The following is a 17,294-nucleotide window of genomic DNA, read 5'->3' on the forward strand; positions in this document are numbered from 1 at the left end:
TTAGAGGGACAAAACATGTAGTTCTATATACTTTTAAGGGGATCCGAATATCTCTAGTCAATTTGTTAACAGCTAGAAAAATTCTGTCGACTAGATCCATCCGTCGCATTCTCGATGAAGTCTATATATAATTAATCTTCTATCAATTGTCAAGTGGAGGTTCGGATTCATATCTGGCATCCCCTTAAATATATACTTGACAAAATTGGACATCCAAATTGCTTGTTACGAATCTTAAAGTTACCTCAGTCCCAATTAATTAAAAGCTGTTCGAGCGTTGAACGGTCTGGATTCGATCTGTCCAGTGGTGGTTACAAACCCAAATGGATATGATCTCTTCTAGATTTGAGTAAGAGATTCCTATTGGAATTTAGCTACTAGAAGTCTAGAAGTCTCTTCTAGTAACAAACTCTCCATCCTCCTCTTGTACTATAAATATTACTTCTACAGTTCTACTCTAGACATAGCTCCAAAATACTAGCCTAGCAAAAAAAATAAAAATGTCCCCCCTGTGTCTTCTCCTATTACTCTTTCCTCTTCTCTTCCTCATTGTGAAACTCCAAAAAAGCCGAAGAAGCCCTTCATTTCCATGTCCGAGAAAATTGCCTGTTATAGGAAATCTGCACCAACTAATTGGTGCACATCCCCACCACTCACTTCACAAGCTCTCTCTTAAGCATGGGCCCCTCATGCTTCTCCAGCTTGGCTCGGTACCGACACTCGTCATTTCAAGTGCAGATGCTTTAAGAGAAGTACTTAAAACAAACGATGTCAATTTCTCGAGCCGACCATCTTTATACGCTGCCAAAAGATATACATACAATTTCCTCAGCATATCTTTTTCTCCTTATGGGGATTACTGGCGACAGGCGCGGAAAGTATGCATCTTAGAAATACTCAGTACAAAAAGGGTGCAATCCTTTCGCAACATCAGGGAAGAAGAAGTAGCTAACTCAATTGCTGGTATCAGAAAGACAGGCTGTTCTTCAAACCCGGTGAATCTAAGCGAGGCATTGCATGCTTTATCTAACAATATTGTTACTCGGGTGATGTTTGGAGACGGGATTGTTGCTCCCGGATATGGTAAGATTTTGGAGGAAATGCAAAAGATGTTGGGCGAGTTTTGGGTGGTAGATTACTTGCCGTGGTTCGGGTGGATTGATGCCATTACCGGGTTAAGGAGAAGGCTGGAGGACAATTTTAAAGAATTGGATGAGTTCTATGATCTTGTCATAGAGGAGCATACAAGATCAGGTGGCGCTCAAGATCATGAGCTCAGTGATTTGGTGCATGTGTTGCTTCAGCTGCACAAGGATCCTGTTTATGGTATGACATTTAGTTCAATGAGCCATGTTAAGGGGATTATAACGGTACGTTTTCTCTTAAGTATATTATAATTATATTGTTATATATTCGTCCGATAGATTTGTGTTCTACCATTTTGGTTCTAATTTGCACAGCTTTAATGGCTGGATTATTACAATGTTGAATGTTAATTCTTTGGGAAAGTGTTAATTAAAATTGTAAAATCCCAGGGTAGTTATTTTGATATTATATGATGTAAAATTCCAGGGTAGTTTTTTTGTCTAGGTAATTAAAATTGTAAATAAGAGGCAACCATACTAATTAAGTGTTATTTTACCAAATTAAATTTACTACACGTGTTCAATTGGTTCCCATGATGAATATGTTGATATATAAACTTAATTGGTTCCCTTAGTGCACCGACTCAATTTTGAGAAGTCAAAGTCTTCAAAGAAAAAAATAGTCAACAAAAGAGGCTGCTGATAAAGAGTTTTCAAATACAAATTTTCTTGTAATATTTACAAAATATCTAGGCTGCTTGACATAGAGTGTTCAAATACAAATTTTCTTGTAATATTTGAATGTTTAATAGGGATATAAATCTGCTGTTAGGTCACAGGATTTTGTTATTCCTATTCCAACTGTTTAAAAAATTTCATGCGCAAATTTCAAAGAATTTTTTTTTCATGTCTGTGAATTAATTTCGACAAAAAAAATCAACGGCTGAGATCATAGGATTCTGTTATCCTTTGGAATAACAACAGATTTATTAACGTTTAATAGCCTTTAGAAATCATAAATGGTCTAGAATTTAACCGACTTGTGTATTATAAGTACAAATAGAGATATGAGCTTCTGTAGGAAGTAGTGCATAAGTGAGATATATACAAGCCGTCACAACAAGAATGAGACACCTTTCGCGAGGATAAAAAAGTGACTTTTTGCGACGGACTACTCTCATTCTTCAGCTTTTTCTTTTTGCGACGGTACTTTTCACGACGGACTACACGCGTGTAAAAGAAGAAGCCGGCCTCTTATATTCTTGTTTTAATATAAGAAAAAATATTTTGAGTTTGCGTTCTCTCTCTTCTCCACCAAAATTATAATTTCAATCTAACAAATATTCTAATTGCAAAATTAACCACTTAACCAGTCAATAGTAATTAATTAATGCATATCAAGTTGTACTAGTAAATTCTCTCTAGTATTCGTTTAATTTTAGTGCATTGACATTATGCAATATCGCCTATATTGTCTTTCACAATATTTTTTTGACATAAAAATAAACAACAAAAGCAAGATATTTTTTTTTAAATATAATTAATTTTAATTATTTTAGTAAAACAAGTACCATTGATTTTATTTTTATAAAAAGCGGCTCTACCAATCCTAAGAGAATTTAAATTTTGTTCTAAGAAATTTGCATTTGTTATTTCTACTTATTCATCCCTCCACCGATCTCTAGAATCGGTGGAGCTATTTTTTTTTTATAAAAATCAACTCAATGATACTTGTTGTATTAAAAAATAATTAAAATGAGTTCTATATTTTTTAAATCCAAAAGAAAATTATTGAGCATTAATTTCATTTTCTTTTAGGATATGTTTGTTGCTGGAACTGACACATCTGCTGCTACTCTAACATGGACCATGACTGAGCTCATGAGAAATCCACGAGTCATGATCAAAGCAACAGAAGAAGTCCGAAAAACAGCCGGCAACAACAGAAAGATCGAAGAACATGATCTCCAAGACCTCACCTACTTGAAGCTAGTTATGAAAGAGACGATGAGACTCCACCCTCCCGCTCCTCTGCTCATTCCTCGCGAAACAACAGAGATGTGCATAATCCAAGGTCACAATGTTCCTCCAAAAACTAGGGTTATTATCAACGCAAGGGCTATTTCTCTCGACCAGAATACTTGGGATAGTCCAGAAGAGTTTCGACCCGAGAGATTTATCGATAGCAATGTTGATTTTAGAGGCCAAGATTTTAGTCTTGTGCCGTTTGGAGTTGGCAGGAGGAGCTGCCCAGGAATCAACTTCGCATTACCGGTGGTTGAGCTTGCTTTGGCTAACCTTTTGTATTGTTTTGATTGGGAATTGCCGGCCGGTATGGCGAAAGAAGATCTGGATCTGGAAGAGGAAGTAGGATTAACTGTGCACAAGAAAAATCCTCTTATGTTGGTTCCTAGACTTTTTAATATGTGTAACTAGTTTTATATATTTAGCATTTATGTTGGTTCCTAAACTTTTTAGTATTTAGCAAGAAATATGTGTAGCTACTCTTATATTTAGCATTTATATTTAGCAAGAAATATGTTGGTTCCTAGACTTTTTTTATAAAGAATTAACAAATAAATGACATTTCTTGGTAGTAAAAAGCGACTTTTATATATTTAGCATTTATTGTATTATAATTATCGAGTTCAAATTACGTAAAGCCTAATTTATGAACATATATATTTTCTTTTATCAATAATACGTGCTACAAAATATATAATATTTGAACAAGAAGGCCCGTTTTATTATAACCTGCCTTACACTTTTCAAATCTTCAAAAGCCCAGATGAGTCAATGTAATAAACAGATTTGAGGCCCGTTTTAGTACCCAGCCCATTATAACTTCCCTTCTCGGAGAAGATAATGCAAAGAAACACAGTAGTAGTATTGTTTCCCTGTGAAGTGTGAACTGCCCCCGCTTGAACTCCTTGCGCCATTGACAGAGATGCAAGCTTTAGCACAGCACCTCACCCCGGCCGTCCCTCTCACCTCAGGAAGGCGGAGGTTTCATAAGGTCGGTACCAGTGGCGGTGTTATCTCTCCTCGCTTCGCTTGCAATTACAGGGTAGCCGTATCTTTTCTAGGATTTCAATTTCGACACACTCTCTCTCTCTCTGAGGTTCTATGTGTGTAAATGCAATCCGATTTTATTTTTAGTAGAAATGCGGTCGGTTTGTGGTGAAGGCAGCTGCCGCTGGAGGGGAAGAGGAGGAGACGAGGCAAGCCAAAGAGATGTCTGCCGCTAAGAGAAGATGGGAAGCTCTGGTAATATCTTTGTATTTTGATTTCTATTTTGTTTGTTTGTTACTTTGTTAAACTGAGTTGAAGCTGCAAATGCTCAATTTGTTACAGTTGTAAACACTTTTGTCCTATGTGTACTAATTTTGTTAATCAGCTAAATTTTAGATTTTGGCAAGCACTAAGAACAGAATGAGAGTAATGCACTCTAGAAGGAAAAAAAAAGCACAAGGTGAATCCATGAAGTAAAAACTGGGATAGAAGAAAAAAAAAAGAGATGATAAATGCTGTAGTACAATAGTAGGTGTTGCAACGGGTGACAACAGCTAAGGTAGCATACTGTACAAGTATACTAAGGAGAGAGATATGTTGTTGCTGCAACACGAAGCCATATGGAAGCTTCCAACAACCTGAAACTTCAGAAAGAAAAATGCTCTGAAGGAAAACGCAGGAGCATGAAAAAAAGTTTGAACAGCTCAAAATAAGGAAGAACTAGGCTAAGAAGGGAGTGGGGGTACTTTAGCCTTTAGTGTTTAGTGTTTCAAAACCAAACCATGTACCTTAGATCTCCTTTAGAGTAATGCCACCCGTCTTTGGAGGTACTGTATGATGGTACGTTTTTTAAAAGTGTAGTACCACTTAACACCCCACCCCCTCCCCCCATCCAAAGTCTGCACTTCCATTTTTTGGCGACCTCTTCTGAGCAAGTTTTCCATTAGTATTTTGTTTCTTTTCAAAAAGATCCCTTTCTAGCATTTTGAATCTAATCCATTTTACAACATTTTCTTTGTTTGATGGTTTTTAAATTAGGAGTATAAAACCTTGCAGTTTGAATAAATGTTCCCATACTAACTACTAAGTACAACTCTTATAATTGATTTGAAGATCAGGGAGCAGAAAATTAAGGTCCTTACACCAAGAGAAGCCGGCTATGCAACTCAACTTACAAACAAAGTCCTGCTTGATGTCCGTCCCACAAGTGAGCGCAACAAGGTGCTACCCTCTTTTTGGTATAAGAGTGTGTATGTGTGTCTATCTGATTTTTGTGTTTCTATGTGTTTGATTAAGAGATTTATAAAATTTCATTTTCTTGCAACAGGCATGGGTCAAAGGCTCTACATGGATACCAATCTTTGACTTAGATAATGCTCTTGACCTTGGAATTGTTTCAAAGAAAATCACAAACTTCGCTATGGGTAATTCTGACAAACATTCTTCTTGTTAATCTTTTTTTTTTTTGTACATTGTACATTAACTATTGATGTTTGTGTTTATTTCCTTTGTAATAGGGAAATGATCCTGGTCATTAGCATGTATGTCCCCTTTCATAGACCGTGTCTGTATATTCAATCAGAGTTTTTCTGTTTCAGATAAAGCAGACTTTTATGAGAAAGTTCTGATTTCAATTTTTTTTTTCTTGGAACTTGTAATTCTCATTTCTTCAATAGTTTTTGTGGGTAGTTTTTTATTTATAAAAAGGTTAAGAAAAGAATTCCAATATAAAATTAAATAAACATTTCTTAGAATAACTGTTCTTCATCATCCAAAAAGTTGCTTTTTAGAAGTAATTGAAGCACAAAACTTACCAAGAGAAGGGGAATGCATGTGGGGTGACTGTTATCATTTCCCTAAAAAAAAAATACCCTTTTGGTATATTTTTACCTCCCTAGTATTATGGATTATTGTACCTTTTAGTCGGAAATCTGAAACAGTAAAAAAAAAAAAAGACAAATTGATAGGATTTAGAAAGTCTTGGTAATGTTGGATTGTTGATAACAGTATGGCATGCCAGATATGGTACATTCTGTTTCTACTGAAGATCTCAGCACAAACCTATTTAACTGTTTGTTCTTGTATCATGTGCTTTTAGTTTAGAAATTTTCTCTGACTTACTTTTTTTAAAACTATTTACTTTAAATGATGAGTAGGAGGTTGGTGGAGTGGCAGCCCGACATTGGTTTACAATAAGTATGTGCTACCTTATAAGAATATCCATGCTCAAACTCACCAAAATTAATACTCATCTATTATACTAAAAAGTTTTATGATAGGGATTTTGTATCAAAGGTTGGGGAGAAATTTCCAAAAGATACTGACATCATCATAGTTTGTCAGAAAGGACTGAGGTTGGCTCATATATCCATCTTCTTTATTGCTTATTAGAAGTTAAATATATTCCAATTTTTTTCCAACCTTATCAAATTGGCGATTTAACCATTAGAAAATCAATAAATGAGAGAAGACCGACCAATAAGCAAAGCTAAATTCCTTATTGCGGACACATAGCACTCTTAAAACCAGTCACAATATGCCCACTGGCATGACCTGGTTGTTGCACTATCAAAATAAGTTTCTTAGGTGAAACCTTAGAACAGCATTCTTATGTCAGATCTGATTAGCTAAAAAATACACTAATTATACAATCTAAAAAAATAACACAAAAGATGACCTCTCATAAGAAACATATGAAGCAGAAATATTCATTGTTTATTAAATTTACTAAACTTAACTAATCATATAATCTATTCCTGTTAAGCTGATCTATTAAAATCTGCAGTGGTTTATCAACTAATAACGACCTCAAGGTCCTTAACTCGCTTCATTAAACCATGTAGGTCACTTGCAGCTTGTGAGCAGCTTTATAAAGCTGGTTTTCAGAACCTTTTTTGGGTGCAAGGAGGTTTAGAGGCTGCTGAAGAAGAGGTATGCCAAAATAAAATACAAATCAAAATATATTGCTTTGATTGAGCTCTTTTTTTTAATAGGATTTGTCTGCGTTTATTGGGATTTAGTCTATACCTTCATAAGTTAGTCATTAGGATTTGTTATCCTTCTTATGTAGTAGCAGGTATAGCTATTCTAACAGTATAAATGAGTACAAACCTTCCCTAAATAATGTACTGGCAGCGACTTAGGTTTGTAATTTTCTTTTGTCACATGTCACCGTGCTTGCTTTCTTTCTTTGATGCATTTACCGTTGATTGGTATTTATCATTACCTTTTATTTCTATGATTTTTTTTTTGTCTTGCATTCCGGGACTTTGTTATAGACTTATAATGATATTCTTTGTCTTGCTACCACGTGACTATATTTGTTTTCTATAATTTTGGCCTCGAAATTTGATTGGAAGATTTGTGACTAAAATGTTGGATCATGAGCAGGACTTCCAGCGTGAGGGTCCACAACCATTCAAACTTGCTGGTATTGGTGGTGTTTCAGAATTTTTCGGGTAATTTACTCCTTAAATTGAAATTGAAAATGCTCGCTTCTAGTTCTAGTATTCCATAACTCTGGTACCATGTGCTGGCAGTGAAATTTTCATTCTGTAACTTTTCACCCTTTTGACAGATGGACTGATCAACAGCGTGCATGGGCTGCGAAGGAGGGCTGGGGTTATCGGTTGGTATTTACTGGTCGATTGGTAAGTTAATTCTGACATTACAAAATAACAAAAAATAAAAATAAAAGAATTGCAAACAGTTCGTCTTTAACCAATGGATCCGAATCTGCTGCTATCCTTCACATGTGAACAATATCCTAAAATTCCTGCTTTCCCAAATCTAACTGTCAAATTGTTTTGAGATGCGTGTACAGGAAAACTAGTTCTTTTGAGATACGTGCACAGAAAATGTTGGACATTTGAATTTGAAAAGGCAGAAATTTCAGGTTACTGTTTCCTAACTTCGGATTGCAGCAGATTTATTTCCTTAACCAACAGTGCAAGGTCTCTGAAGTTGAACAAGCTGTATTCTGGAATGCAGATGGGACTTATTGTTCTAGTAGATGCGGTGTACCTCGGTGCTCAGAGGCTGGGCCCACTGCTCCAGGAAATGCAGTCTCATTAACAGAAAGACCACGCCTCATTTATTGCAACCTTCAGCTGAGGATAATTTTGTGAATATCTGTTTGCTTTTTTTTTTGCCTGAGTTACTGTATTTCGAGAAATTAGTTTGAGCCCTTTTCTTTTTGTTGTGCATGTTGAACTAGGGTTGTCCTACGACTTTTGTCTTTCCAATGCCTAATTATATTAGTTGATCTATTGATGAGATGGAATCCCTTTGTTAATTAAATACAATTGTTATTCAGGGGCGGAATTGAATATTTTGATAGAGGTAATTAATATGTATAATGGTGATGAGTGGAATTTGAACTTAAGAGCTCTCAACTTCTCAATCACAAAATAAGAGTTTTAATTACTAGGCTACAACTAAACATTTGTTATTTATTGGGGTGGTTAGACTATATAAAATGTTTAAAAATGATAAAATTTAATTAATTTCATCTATGTATAATTAAAATTTTCAAATTATAGGAGTGGCTAAGACTTAGATGGGCCCATGATATTATTAGAATGATTGTTGATTGCACCAGTAACATAATTCTTTTAATTCTATTATAATGGTTTACATCGTTAATTTGCTTATTCAACTGAGCCAGTGTGCATGCTGTGACATAAAAAATATATATATAAAGAGAGTTTAAATGTTTTCATTTTCAAAAACTTCAATAGCACAAAATTTAAAATTTAAAATTCAAAATTAAATCGTTAAATGTGATCTATATTTTCTTAGTGTGCATGCAGTGACATAAAATTTATATATATAAAGAGAGTTTAAATGCTTTCATTTTCAAAAACTTCAATGGCACAAAATTTAAAATTTAAAATTTTAAATTTTAAATTTTAAATTAAATCGTTAAATGTGATCTGTATTTTATTTTGTTTTTATGTAAATGACATGAGTTAATTATTATAATCTCTTGATAACAAACAAAATAAATTTGAAATGATGCAATTTTTTATACGTACATAGATAAAATAGTGTACATGGTCTTATTTCTAAGTTTAAAATTTTGAGTTATTCAAGTTATTAAAAATAGATGTATGATGAAGATATTTGAACCCTAGTATATAAAAGTATGAAAAAGATTATCTTAACAATTTTGACAGTATTTTCCAAATCAATATACAAGAATATAAATAGAAAAATTATAAACATGTTATCGGCCTTTTGTAAATTAATTATATATCAAACTCGATGCAATTTGAGTTATTTGACATTCCGTCGAATACTTTAAATTTATGTAAATTAAAGAAACAATGTAGGATGTTAATACAAAAAAACAAAAAACTAAAATTGATAACACAAATTTTACCAAGAATATAAAATGAAGACGGACGCTTGATTTAATCATTTCTATAAATAGTTGACAATTATATCTTCTTCTTTTTTAAGGTTGACAATTATAAGTTTATAACTGTTAAATAAAACTATTGAAAGTTTTGAACAGGAAGTAGTGTTTGTTTATCATGTTAACAATTGCAAAATTTAATATTTTTGGAAACGAATAATTTGTATTGTCCGACATGTCGAGAAATACAAGTTTAAAGAGATACGAGTTAAGAAAATAGTAATATAAATACCGGTCAAGATCTTTATTTGCAAATTATATTATTAATAGTCCGAAAATATAGACTTCAGCTTGGGTCCGATGGCCATTAGACCCAAAGTGGTTTCAATGGGTTCGTTCACCATTGGATCTGTTTTAGAATTCGTGCGCACAAATTTTAAAACATACGCAAAAGTGCGGATACAAATTATAAAGCAAATCCAATAGTAAGCGAACCCATTAAAACCACTTTAAATCCAATAACCATCCAACCAAGCTGTTCTTGAAAACACAACCTTTTCATTTATTCCAAACGTTCTTAGAGCATTTATTTTGGTACCAGAGTTTGATTCTCCTCAAAACGATCTGGATCCGAACTCCAACATAAAAAAAAAAAAACATAAAAGTATGCGGGACCCCGCCTGAATTCACATCCTCTCCAATACTTGATAATGGAATCTTTTACAATTACTAGATCTGGACCGTTTTTTAACTTGGCACGAATCTCAAAGCCCAAAAATACTGAACCTGAATTCCAAACGCGTAAAGTGAGAGTGATCCTCTGCAATAACTCACAGGATACGAATTCCTCGCGCTTGGCATGCAACGAATTCGTATCCTCTGAGATATCTCAAACTTTGCGTGACTTTATGGAAAATCTCAACCGTTTAAATACGTTCTACACGAATCTCAAAACACACATAATACTGACCCCTGCATCACCCCCGAATAGACACCGGACACGTAGGTCACGCAAAAGTTGAGATATCTCAGAGGATACGTACTCGGCATGCAACAGTGTCCTCAAGCTTCTCGATTCGAGATTCTTTGATCTTGTGCGGAATACAAAGTGAAGAAAGAAAGTGCAGATCAGTTTTGTAGCAGGGCAGTAAGCCATTGCATATTGACCTACACATTGTTAACGTAAAACATCTTAAATTTAGATTAGAAAGAAAACTGGAAAAGATCATCACTAGAGAGAGAGAATCTCACCGACCGCCTTACTTTAAAAGCAATCAATTTAAACTGTCGTCTTCGTTTTAAAATATACTTAAAATCAAATTTTTTATTTTTTAAAATCTCTTTACTAATTTGTTTTGTAGATGTCAAATTATTATTTTTCAAAGAAAAACTTGAACTATTTAAAAATTACAATTTTATACCTATCTAAAATATAGTACTTTTTTTAAATAATATAAAATTTGATCTCCCAATACATTTTAATAATATATTTTAAAATGTATATAAACTGTTAGAACTCTAAAAACAAAATAAAAATATAGAACACACAATTGAGATATAAAAAACAGATATCAAACATTTAAACTTCAAAATATATACAAAAATATCTCCTTTTAATGCCAACTGCATTGATGGCACGCACTTAAGCAATACAGACCTTCGTGTAAAGAGCCCGGCTAGTATAACATTAGTGTCATTTTATTTTATATAACACCAATTCAAAAATCATCTATTGAATCAACTTCACACGGTGAATCGAAACTGTTCAAACTGATCTACTTATTAGTTGTGTGTTTACATGTAAAATTTGTAATTTTTTTAATTTACTTAGTATCGAATCAAGCTGTCAAATATGGTAGTTTTTAAATTAATTTCAATACATTTTTTTTTCAATATTTTTAACCGATTGACTTGATACTAAAATAACTCAAAAAAATATTTTTTTTTTGCATGCAAAATCGGTTTGAACTGTTTAAATCAATCATTTAAAATCTATCTAATAAAATTTAAAGTTAGTGTCATGTGATAGTATTATACTAGCCGACCCTTTAATAAATTAGCAAATAGTAAATTAAATAAAAATTCGCAGCTAAAAAGGAATATTCTCCTCGGCCAGAGTTGAGAAGTGAGAACAAAAATAGGAAAACCTTGGTAGTCCCACGGCCTACCAGGTTTTTCAAAAAAGAGAACAAACAGGAGCAACTGAGCAAGTTCTTTTGGTTTTCTCTAGAAGTCGTCCCCGCTTGCTAATTATAACCATGACCCACATGTAAGTCTGATGGCTTATAAACCAGCTCTGCCTAGAAATTTCGAGGGGAGAGCAAATGAGCGTAACAAAGAGAGGAACCGACTCACGATTATCATATCTGCTGATCTGCTCACAACACGCATTAGACACCTACCTCTCCTTTTTCTTTCAACCAAACCCTATTCTTATCTCCTCTTTCGTGCGCCGCCTTGTTCTCTGCTTCTTTTGTTCTCTTTGATCTAATCATCAATGGAGTGTTTGACAGAATTACCTCAGGGCATCATCGATCGGCGTCCTAGGAAGCGTCAGAGACTTGGATGGGACGTCTTGCCGGAGAATCCCACGGTATAATCCTTTTTATCCTTTTCCTTTGATTATTTCTGCTAGATCTGGAGGTCGTTTGACCGATCTTGTGTCCTGGAGGTGTTTTACTTATACTTGTAAATTATTTGCAAAAGTTTCTCTCTGATTAGATCTTGTGCGTATTTTTAATACGACAGGGGTAAACTAGATCTATGTCTTACTTTAAAACTTTTTTATTTGTTCGGAATAAGTAGGATTCTTGTTTTTCTTTAGGTATGCCCGTATTAGTTGGAAGGATTTTTTTTTTTTTTAGATTCATAAAAAAGTTGGATACTTTTTAGTTAGATCCGTCTGAATTAAAAGCGTTTGCTTATTTCGCACAAAAATACGGGTGTCCCAAGTGGTCCTGAAAGATAGCAAAGATGTTCTGGGTTGTGAAGAGAATAAATTTGAGGAAAAGGGGGGAGGCTAGGTCAAACAAAATAAATTAAAAATCAGGATTTTTAGGGACTGTTGGTTAAGTTTCCTTTTTCGTGTATCAAACGTTCTCATTTCTTTTATTGTTTTTTGGATGTTTTAGTTTATATTTCCTGACTAATATATTTAATGGAATTGAATTCTCCAGCCAATGAAATTACAACAGATGATGTTAACTAGAGGTGATATCAGGTCTGCTAGGTCTGGGTACTACCAAAATAGTCTCGTAGTCCATTAGTTGACCCATGAGGGACCCTTTTATTGAAATTACCTGGGTCTGTAACATTAGGTATCATACCAGATTCATGTAAGGCTGAATTCCAGTCAGTCCCAGGGTGGGTCGGGCTTGGGTGAAGGTAAACATTCCTATTTAGTTCTTGGGATGGCATATGTATAGTTTTTGTGAATTGATCTAATGTTAGTAATAATCAGGTTATAATAGTTGCCAGAAATAAAATGTATGGTTCTGTGTAGGCTCAATTAGGTTTATTTTATGCACAAGAAGCTGTGCCAGAGCATCAGTCTGTCAAGAAAATTGTTCGGCTCCCTTCACCTCCATGGAGAGAGGATGATAAAGATGGGCATTATGTTTTTGCTGTGGGCGATAACCTGACCTCACGCTGTAATTACACTTCTCAAGATTTGTTACCAACAGTTTCTCATTAATTTTTCAGTGGCTCTTGTGAGAAACAAATAATTGCTTAATGCAACTTCTATCTAATTTTGTGTACTACGGTCACTCAACAGATTGAAATCTGAAATTGGGAGTGTATATTGTTACCTACTTAATGTTAACATCTGTCTGCACCCTTTCTAACTTAACATTTTATTTTTATTTTTCAGACAAAATCCACAGCAAGATGGGTGAAGGTATGTCTGACTGGATCTTCATATAAGTTTATTTATAGATAATCATGTGATCAGTAATTTGATGAAACTTCTTTTGTTTGGATGTGTTAGGTACTTTTGGTCAGGTGCTGGAATGTTGGGACAGAGAGAGAAAAGAGATGGTTGCTATCAAGATTATTCGTGGCATAAAAAAGTACAGAGATGCTGCAATGATTGAGATTGATGTCCTTGAACAGCTTGGCAAGTACGACACAGCTGGTTCTCGGTATGCCCCTCTGTACATGCACTCCTATTTATCTTTGGTTCAATTGTTTTTTATTTGTTTTGTCATCGATTAGATGCTGTGCTATTGCAGTTGTGTGCAAATAAGGAACTGGTTCGACTATCGTAATCATATCTGTATTGTAAGTACATGATACATTATGGCTGTTAACCCCTTTTTCTAAAATTTAGCCCGGGGGGTTTTTAGATGACAACTCAAATTCACATGGATGGTTTAACAGGTCTTTGAGAAGTTGGGCTCGAGTTTGTTCGATTTTCTACGAAAAAATAATTATCGCGCATTCCCTATTGATCTAGTTCGCGAGTTTGCCAGGCAACTCTTGGAAAGCATAGCATGTGTGTAGACATTACTTTATCTTCTTACACTTGATGTTATCAATCTCATTATAAATAATGTGTAATTAACAAAATATTTTCTTGGTAGTTGATGGCATTTTATATTAATCTTTATGGAGAAATTAAGTGCAATACAATTAACAGAATATGCAGGCTAGGTGATAATTAGGTTCTATCTTTTATTCATTATATTTATGCTATTTGCTTCCTTGCAGTCATGCATGAATTGCGTCTCATTCACACTGATTTAAAGCCTGAGAACATACTACTAGTTTCGCCAGAGTACATTAAAGTACCCGACTACAAAGTATTGTGACATTTTTCTTTTTTGTTGCATGCTGTTGCTCTGTATTTCTTTAATGTGGTGGTTAACCTGTAGTGTACACTTGCAGGTAACTTCGAGGTCTCCAAAGGAAGGTTCTTACTACAAGCGCCTCCCAAAGTCCAGTGCTATTAAGGTAATTGATTTTGGTAGCACAACTGCCAATGACAGCCAACAAAATACCTATGTTGTATCTACGAGGCATTATCGGGCACCCGAGGTCATTCTTGGTAAGCAACCTTATTATTATTGTTCCTGTTGTTATCATCAGTTTTGTTTTGTTGAGTTCATTATGTTTTAACTTGTGGTTTCTTGCTTTTCCCTCAGGGCTAAACTGGGGCTACCCATGTGATATTTGGAGTATTGGGTGCATTATTGTTGAACTTTGCACGGTAATGTCTTTAACTGAAAGACATGTTTGATCTGTTAGATAAATGACTTGTTAACAACTCTAAACATGGTAATTATATTTTTCAGGGGGATGCATTGTTTCAAACACATGAAAATCTGGAACACCTGGCAATGATGGAGAGGGTCTTGGGACCATTGCCTGGGCACATGCTGAGGAGAGCAGAGTGAGAACCTTTGCCTTTCGTGGCTGATTCTTAGTACAGATCTAAAAACTCAAATCTGATATGTATTTCACCTATTGCAGACGACAGGCTGAGAAGTATGTTAGAAGAGGAAGGTTGAATTGGCCTGAAGGTTGTATGTCAAGGGAAAGCATGAAGGCAGTTTCAAAGCTCCCTTGCCTTCAGGTATAATTACCATTCACGTTCTATGCACTCCTATTTCAACTATGGCGTTTGATATTGGTTTTGAGATGTGGTATCTTACACTGGCTGTGTTAATTCTGTATTGATAGGATCTGGTGATGGAGAATGTAGACCACTCGGCTGGTGATCTCATTGACCTTCTTCACGGGCTTCTGAGATATGACCCATCTGATAGGCTTTCAGCCCGGGAGGCTCTTCGCCATCCTTTCTTTAGTGGGTGTAATAGGAGGTCATAGCCCTAGAGTCTCTCAGTGTTAAGTAGCTAACTAATTTTTGACCGGTCATATCTTATTGGTAGTAATACATGCTGTATCCATTCTTCAAAAAAAAGAAAAGAGAGTACATGCTGTATCTTTTCTGGTCTTTTTTTTTGTTTGGGTGCTTGCTCGCACTAATCCTTTCTGCACATCAGCTCATATTTAATGTAAATATGCACGTGGTGTATTGTACTTTCTTTTCATTGGTTCTCATAAAATTAGGTTCCAAATGCTGTGATTTGTTGTGGGTGTTAGATTTCTCTCTTTTATATGACATCATATGCTAAATCAAGTTAATGGCATGGTTGTTTCAGAATTTCTGACTGAAAAAGGATCCGAATGTGCCAAGTATATAGTTAAACATGTCTCATGCACGCGTAATTAACATATAAAAATGTGCCAAGTATATAGTTAATCCTGTCTCATGCACGCGTAATTAACATATAATGTGGAGGTTGGCAGGAAATCAACTTCAGCTGTGCAAGTTGCAAGCAAGTTGTATCTAGACGCTACAATATTTTCTGTCCCCTCCTAAAATTACTAACACCTTGTTTGGATGGAGAGTAGAGAAAGGAATGGGAGGTGAATAATAGAAGGGAAAGGGATGGAATAGAAAGAAAGATTAACATATTTAACATCTTTGTGTTTGAATGATTAATGAGAGAAAATAAATTTAATTTTTTGTTCCGTCTTATTTCTTATTTGATTGATTAAAATTTAGGAGGTTAATGAGAAATTCGGTGACTGTTGTAGGTTTGAGGAAAAAATAAAATTATATATGTAAGATATAGGTTTGGACATTTGTATTATTTTTTCTAAAAATATTTGTAATAAATTTTTTTTTTTATCCGTTACACTCTAATTTGGGAGGGAAACTGATTCTATTAATTATCATGATACAAGGTTAAACCTTTCACCTCTGACATAATTTTATCAACCAAACACGATTGAACGGAAAATTTTTGTTCCTTTCCATTCCCTCCCTCTACTCTCCATCCAAACAAGGTGTAAGTTGTATCGAGAGAGCAAGGTAAGTATGGGACCTGTTTACACAATCTTGCCTTGAGTATTACTAACTAGATTAGTGTTTCATAAACGCTTAATTTCTGTAATATATCAATTTAAAATTTCTACTTCGGAGACATGTGATTCAGTTTGCTCTGGCATGGACAATTCCAAAACTGGTAAAAAAGATACTGAACAAACGGTTAGCGGGATAGGAAAGAGAGCAAGAAATTAGGAAACAGATGCTCTCGCTATCTTGGTCCATGAGCTTTTACAGTTGTTAATATATCTAATACAACAACAACAACCAAGTCTTTAGTTCCAAATAAGTTGAGGTAGACTAGAAATGAAACCCAATCACAATCATATAATTAAAAAAAATAATAAAATAATAATAAAATAAAAATAATAAAAATAATAAAACTAAAAGTGAAAGTCAATATCTCTAATACGAATAAAAAAAAAACAATAACAGAAGGTGATATTTAGAGTTCCACTTCAGCCCAAACATGACAAGTCATAATGTTGCATCTCCTCTGGATGTAGAAGCAAGCCATTGCTTCATGTGGACGTCAACTTGGATTGAACAGGAGGCATTTCTTTCAATTGCAACTTTAATTGATTTCTAATATTAATTGAACTAGGATTAAACCTGCTACGAGTTAATATTCCAGATGGTAACATTTTTGATGGGGTAACTCCCAAATATTAAGTTTGCATAGGTCGGGTCTGCAAAATTATAAAGATTCGCTTCCAACTTTTGACATATTGAGAGATTGAATAGTCAAATTCAAAACCTTTTTTCCCTGGTAAGTAGGAGCAAGCACAGCCTTGATATAATTGAGAATATCACATTAAACAAGCATTCTTTGATACTCACTTTGATTAGGATGTGCGATCAATATCTTTATACCGAGTCCGGCTAGTATAACATCGGTGTTATATGACACTAACTTCAAAATCAATTAAATAGACTTCAAATG

The 17,294-nt window shown here is 34.5% G+C and overlaps 3 protein-coding genes across 5 annotated transcripts; all 3 read left to right on the top strand.

Moving 5' to 3' along the window:
- The first annotated feature begins 426 nt into the window (after nt 1-426).
- On the top strand, nt 427-3,742 carry LOC144566057 (cytochrome P450 71A9-like). The gene is made up of 2 exons (XM_078315917.1): nt 427-1,370; nt 2,904-3,742. Exons 1-2 carry the CDS (start codon nt 501-503, stop codon nt 3,519-3,521), a joined length of 1,488 nt encoding a protein of 495 aa, XP_078172043.1. The 5' UTR covers nt 427-500; the 3' UTR covers nt 3,522-3,742.
- Nucleotides 3,743-3,917: 175 nt separating this feature from the next.
- LOC144566058 (Rhodanese/Cell cycle control phosphatase superfamily protein) lies at nt 3,918-8,379 on the top strand. Of its 2 annotated transcripts, none has more exons than XM_078315918.1 (10): nt 3,918-4,152; nt 4,248-4,352; nt 5,211-5,318; nt 5,425-5,521; nt 6,254-6,293; nt 6,377-6,451; nt 6,941-7,028; nt 7,488-7,555; nt 7,675-7,747; nt 8,088-8,379. In XM_078315918.1, the coding sequence occupies exons 1-10, from the start codon at nt 4,033-4,035 to the stop codon at nt 8,169-8,171; spliced, it is 858 nt and encodes a 285-aa protein (XP_078172044.1). In that variant the 5' UTR covers nt 3,918-4,032; the 3' UTR covers nt 8,172-8,379. The 2 variants fall into 2 exon arrangements, with proteins under 2 accessions (XP_078172044.1, XP_078172045.1); XM_078315919.1 differs by having other exon boundaries at nt 3,955-4,152; nt 4,245-4,352.
- A 3,437-nt stretch (nt 8,380-11,816) lies between these two features.
- On the top strand, nt 11,817-15,557 carry FC2 (LAMMER-type protein kinase AFC2). 2 transcript variants are annotated; one of them, XM_078315920.1, is made up of 12 exons: nt 11,817-12,049; nt 12,959-13,106; nt 13,328-13,354; nt 13,445-13,598; nt 13,689-13,737; nt 13,837-13,951; nt 14,167-14,258; nt 14,344-14,503; nt 14,601-14,665; nt 14,751-14,848; nt 14,929-15,031; nt 15,139-15,557. In XM_078315920.1, exons 1-12 carry the CDS (start codon nt 11,954-11,956, stop codon nt 15,283-15,285), a joined length of 1,254 nt encoding a protein of 417 aa, XP_078172046.1. In that variant the 5' UTR covers nt 11,817-11,953; the 3' UTR covers nt 15,286-15,557. The 2 variants fall into 2 exon arrangements, with proteins under 2 accessions (XP_078172046.1, XP_078172047.1); XM_078315921.1 differs by lacking the exon at nt 12,959-13,106 and having other exon boundaries at nt 11,838-12,049.
- Nucleotides 15,558-17,294: the final 1,737 nt, after the last annotated feature.

The sequence above is a fragment of the Carex rostrata genome, chromosome 15, assembly GCF_964058835.1.
Source record: "Carex rostrata chromosome 15, lpCarRost1.2, whole genome shotgun sequence".
Classification (NCBI taxonomy): domain Eukaryota; kingdom Viridiplantae; phylum Streptophyta; class Magnoliopsida; order Poales; family Cyperaceae; genus Carex; species Carex rostrata.

What these genes read in the sequence shown, in the direction of transcription:
- LOC144566057 (XM_078315917.1), top strand. Translation starts at nt 501, where the DNA reads ATGTCCCCCCTGTGTCTTCTCCTATTACTCTTTCCTCTTCTCTTCCTC. An exon ending in ATGTTAAGGGGATTATAACG is followed by an intron (nt 1,371 to 2,903) that starts GTACGTTTTCTC and finishes ATTTTCTTTTAG; the next exon opens with GATATGTTTGTTGCTGGAAC.
- LOC144566058 (XM_078315918.1), top strand. Translation starts at nt 4,033, where the DNA reads ATGCAAGCTTTAGCACAGCACCTCACCCCGGCCGTCCCTCTCACCTCA. An exon ending in GCTTCGCTTGCAATTACAGG is followed by an intron (nt 4,153 to 4,247) that starts GTAGCCGTATCT and finishes TATTTTTAGTAG; the next exon opens with AAATGCGGTCGGTTTGTGGT. An exon ending in AATCACAAACTTCGCTATGG is followed by an intron (nt 5,522 to 6,253) that starts GTAATTCTGACA and finishes AATGATGAGTAG; the next exon opens with GAGGTTGGTGGAGTGGCAGC.
- FC2 (XM_078315920.1), top strand. Translation starts at nt 11,954, where the DNA reads ATGGAGTGTTTGACAGAATTACCTCAGGGCATCATCGATCGGCGTCCT. An exon ending in ATCGTAATCATATCTGTATT is followed by an intron (nt 13,738 to 13,836) that starts GTAAGTACATGA and finishes ATGGTTTAACAG; the next exon opens with GTCTTTGAGAAGTTGGGCTC. An exon ending in CAAAGCTCCCTTGCCTTCAG is followed by an intron (nt 15,032 to 15,138) that starts GTATAATTACCA and finishes CTGTATTGATAG; the next exon opens with GATCTGGTGATGGAGAATGT.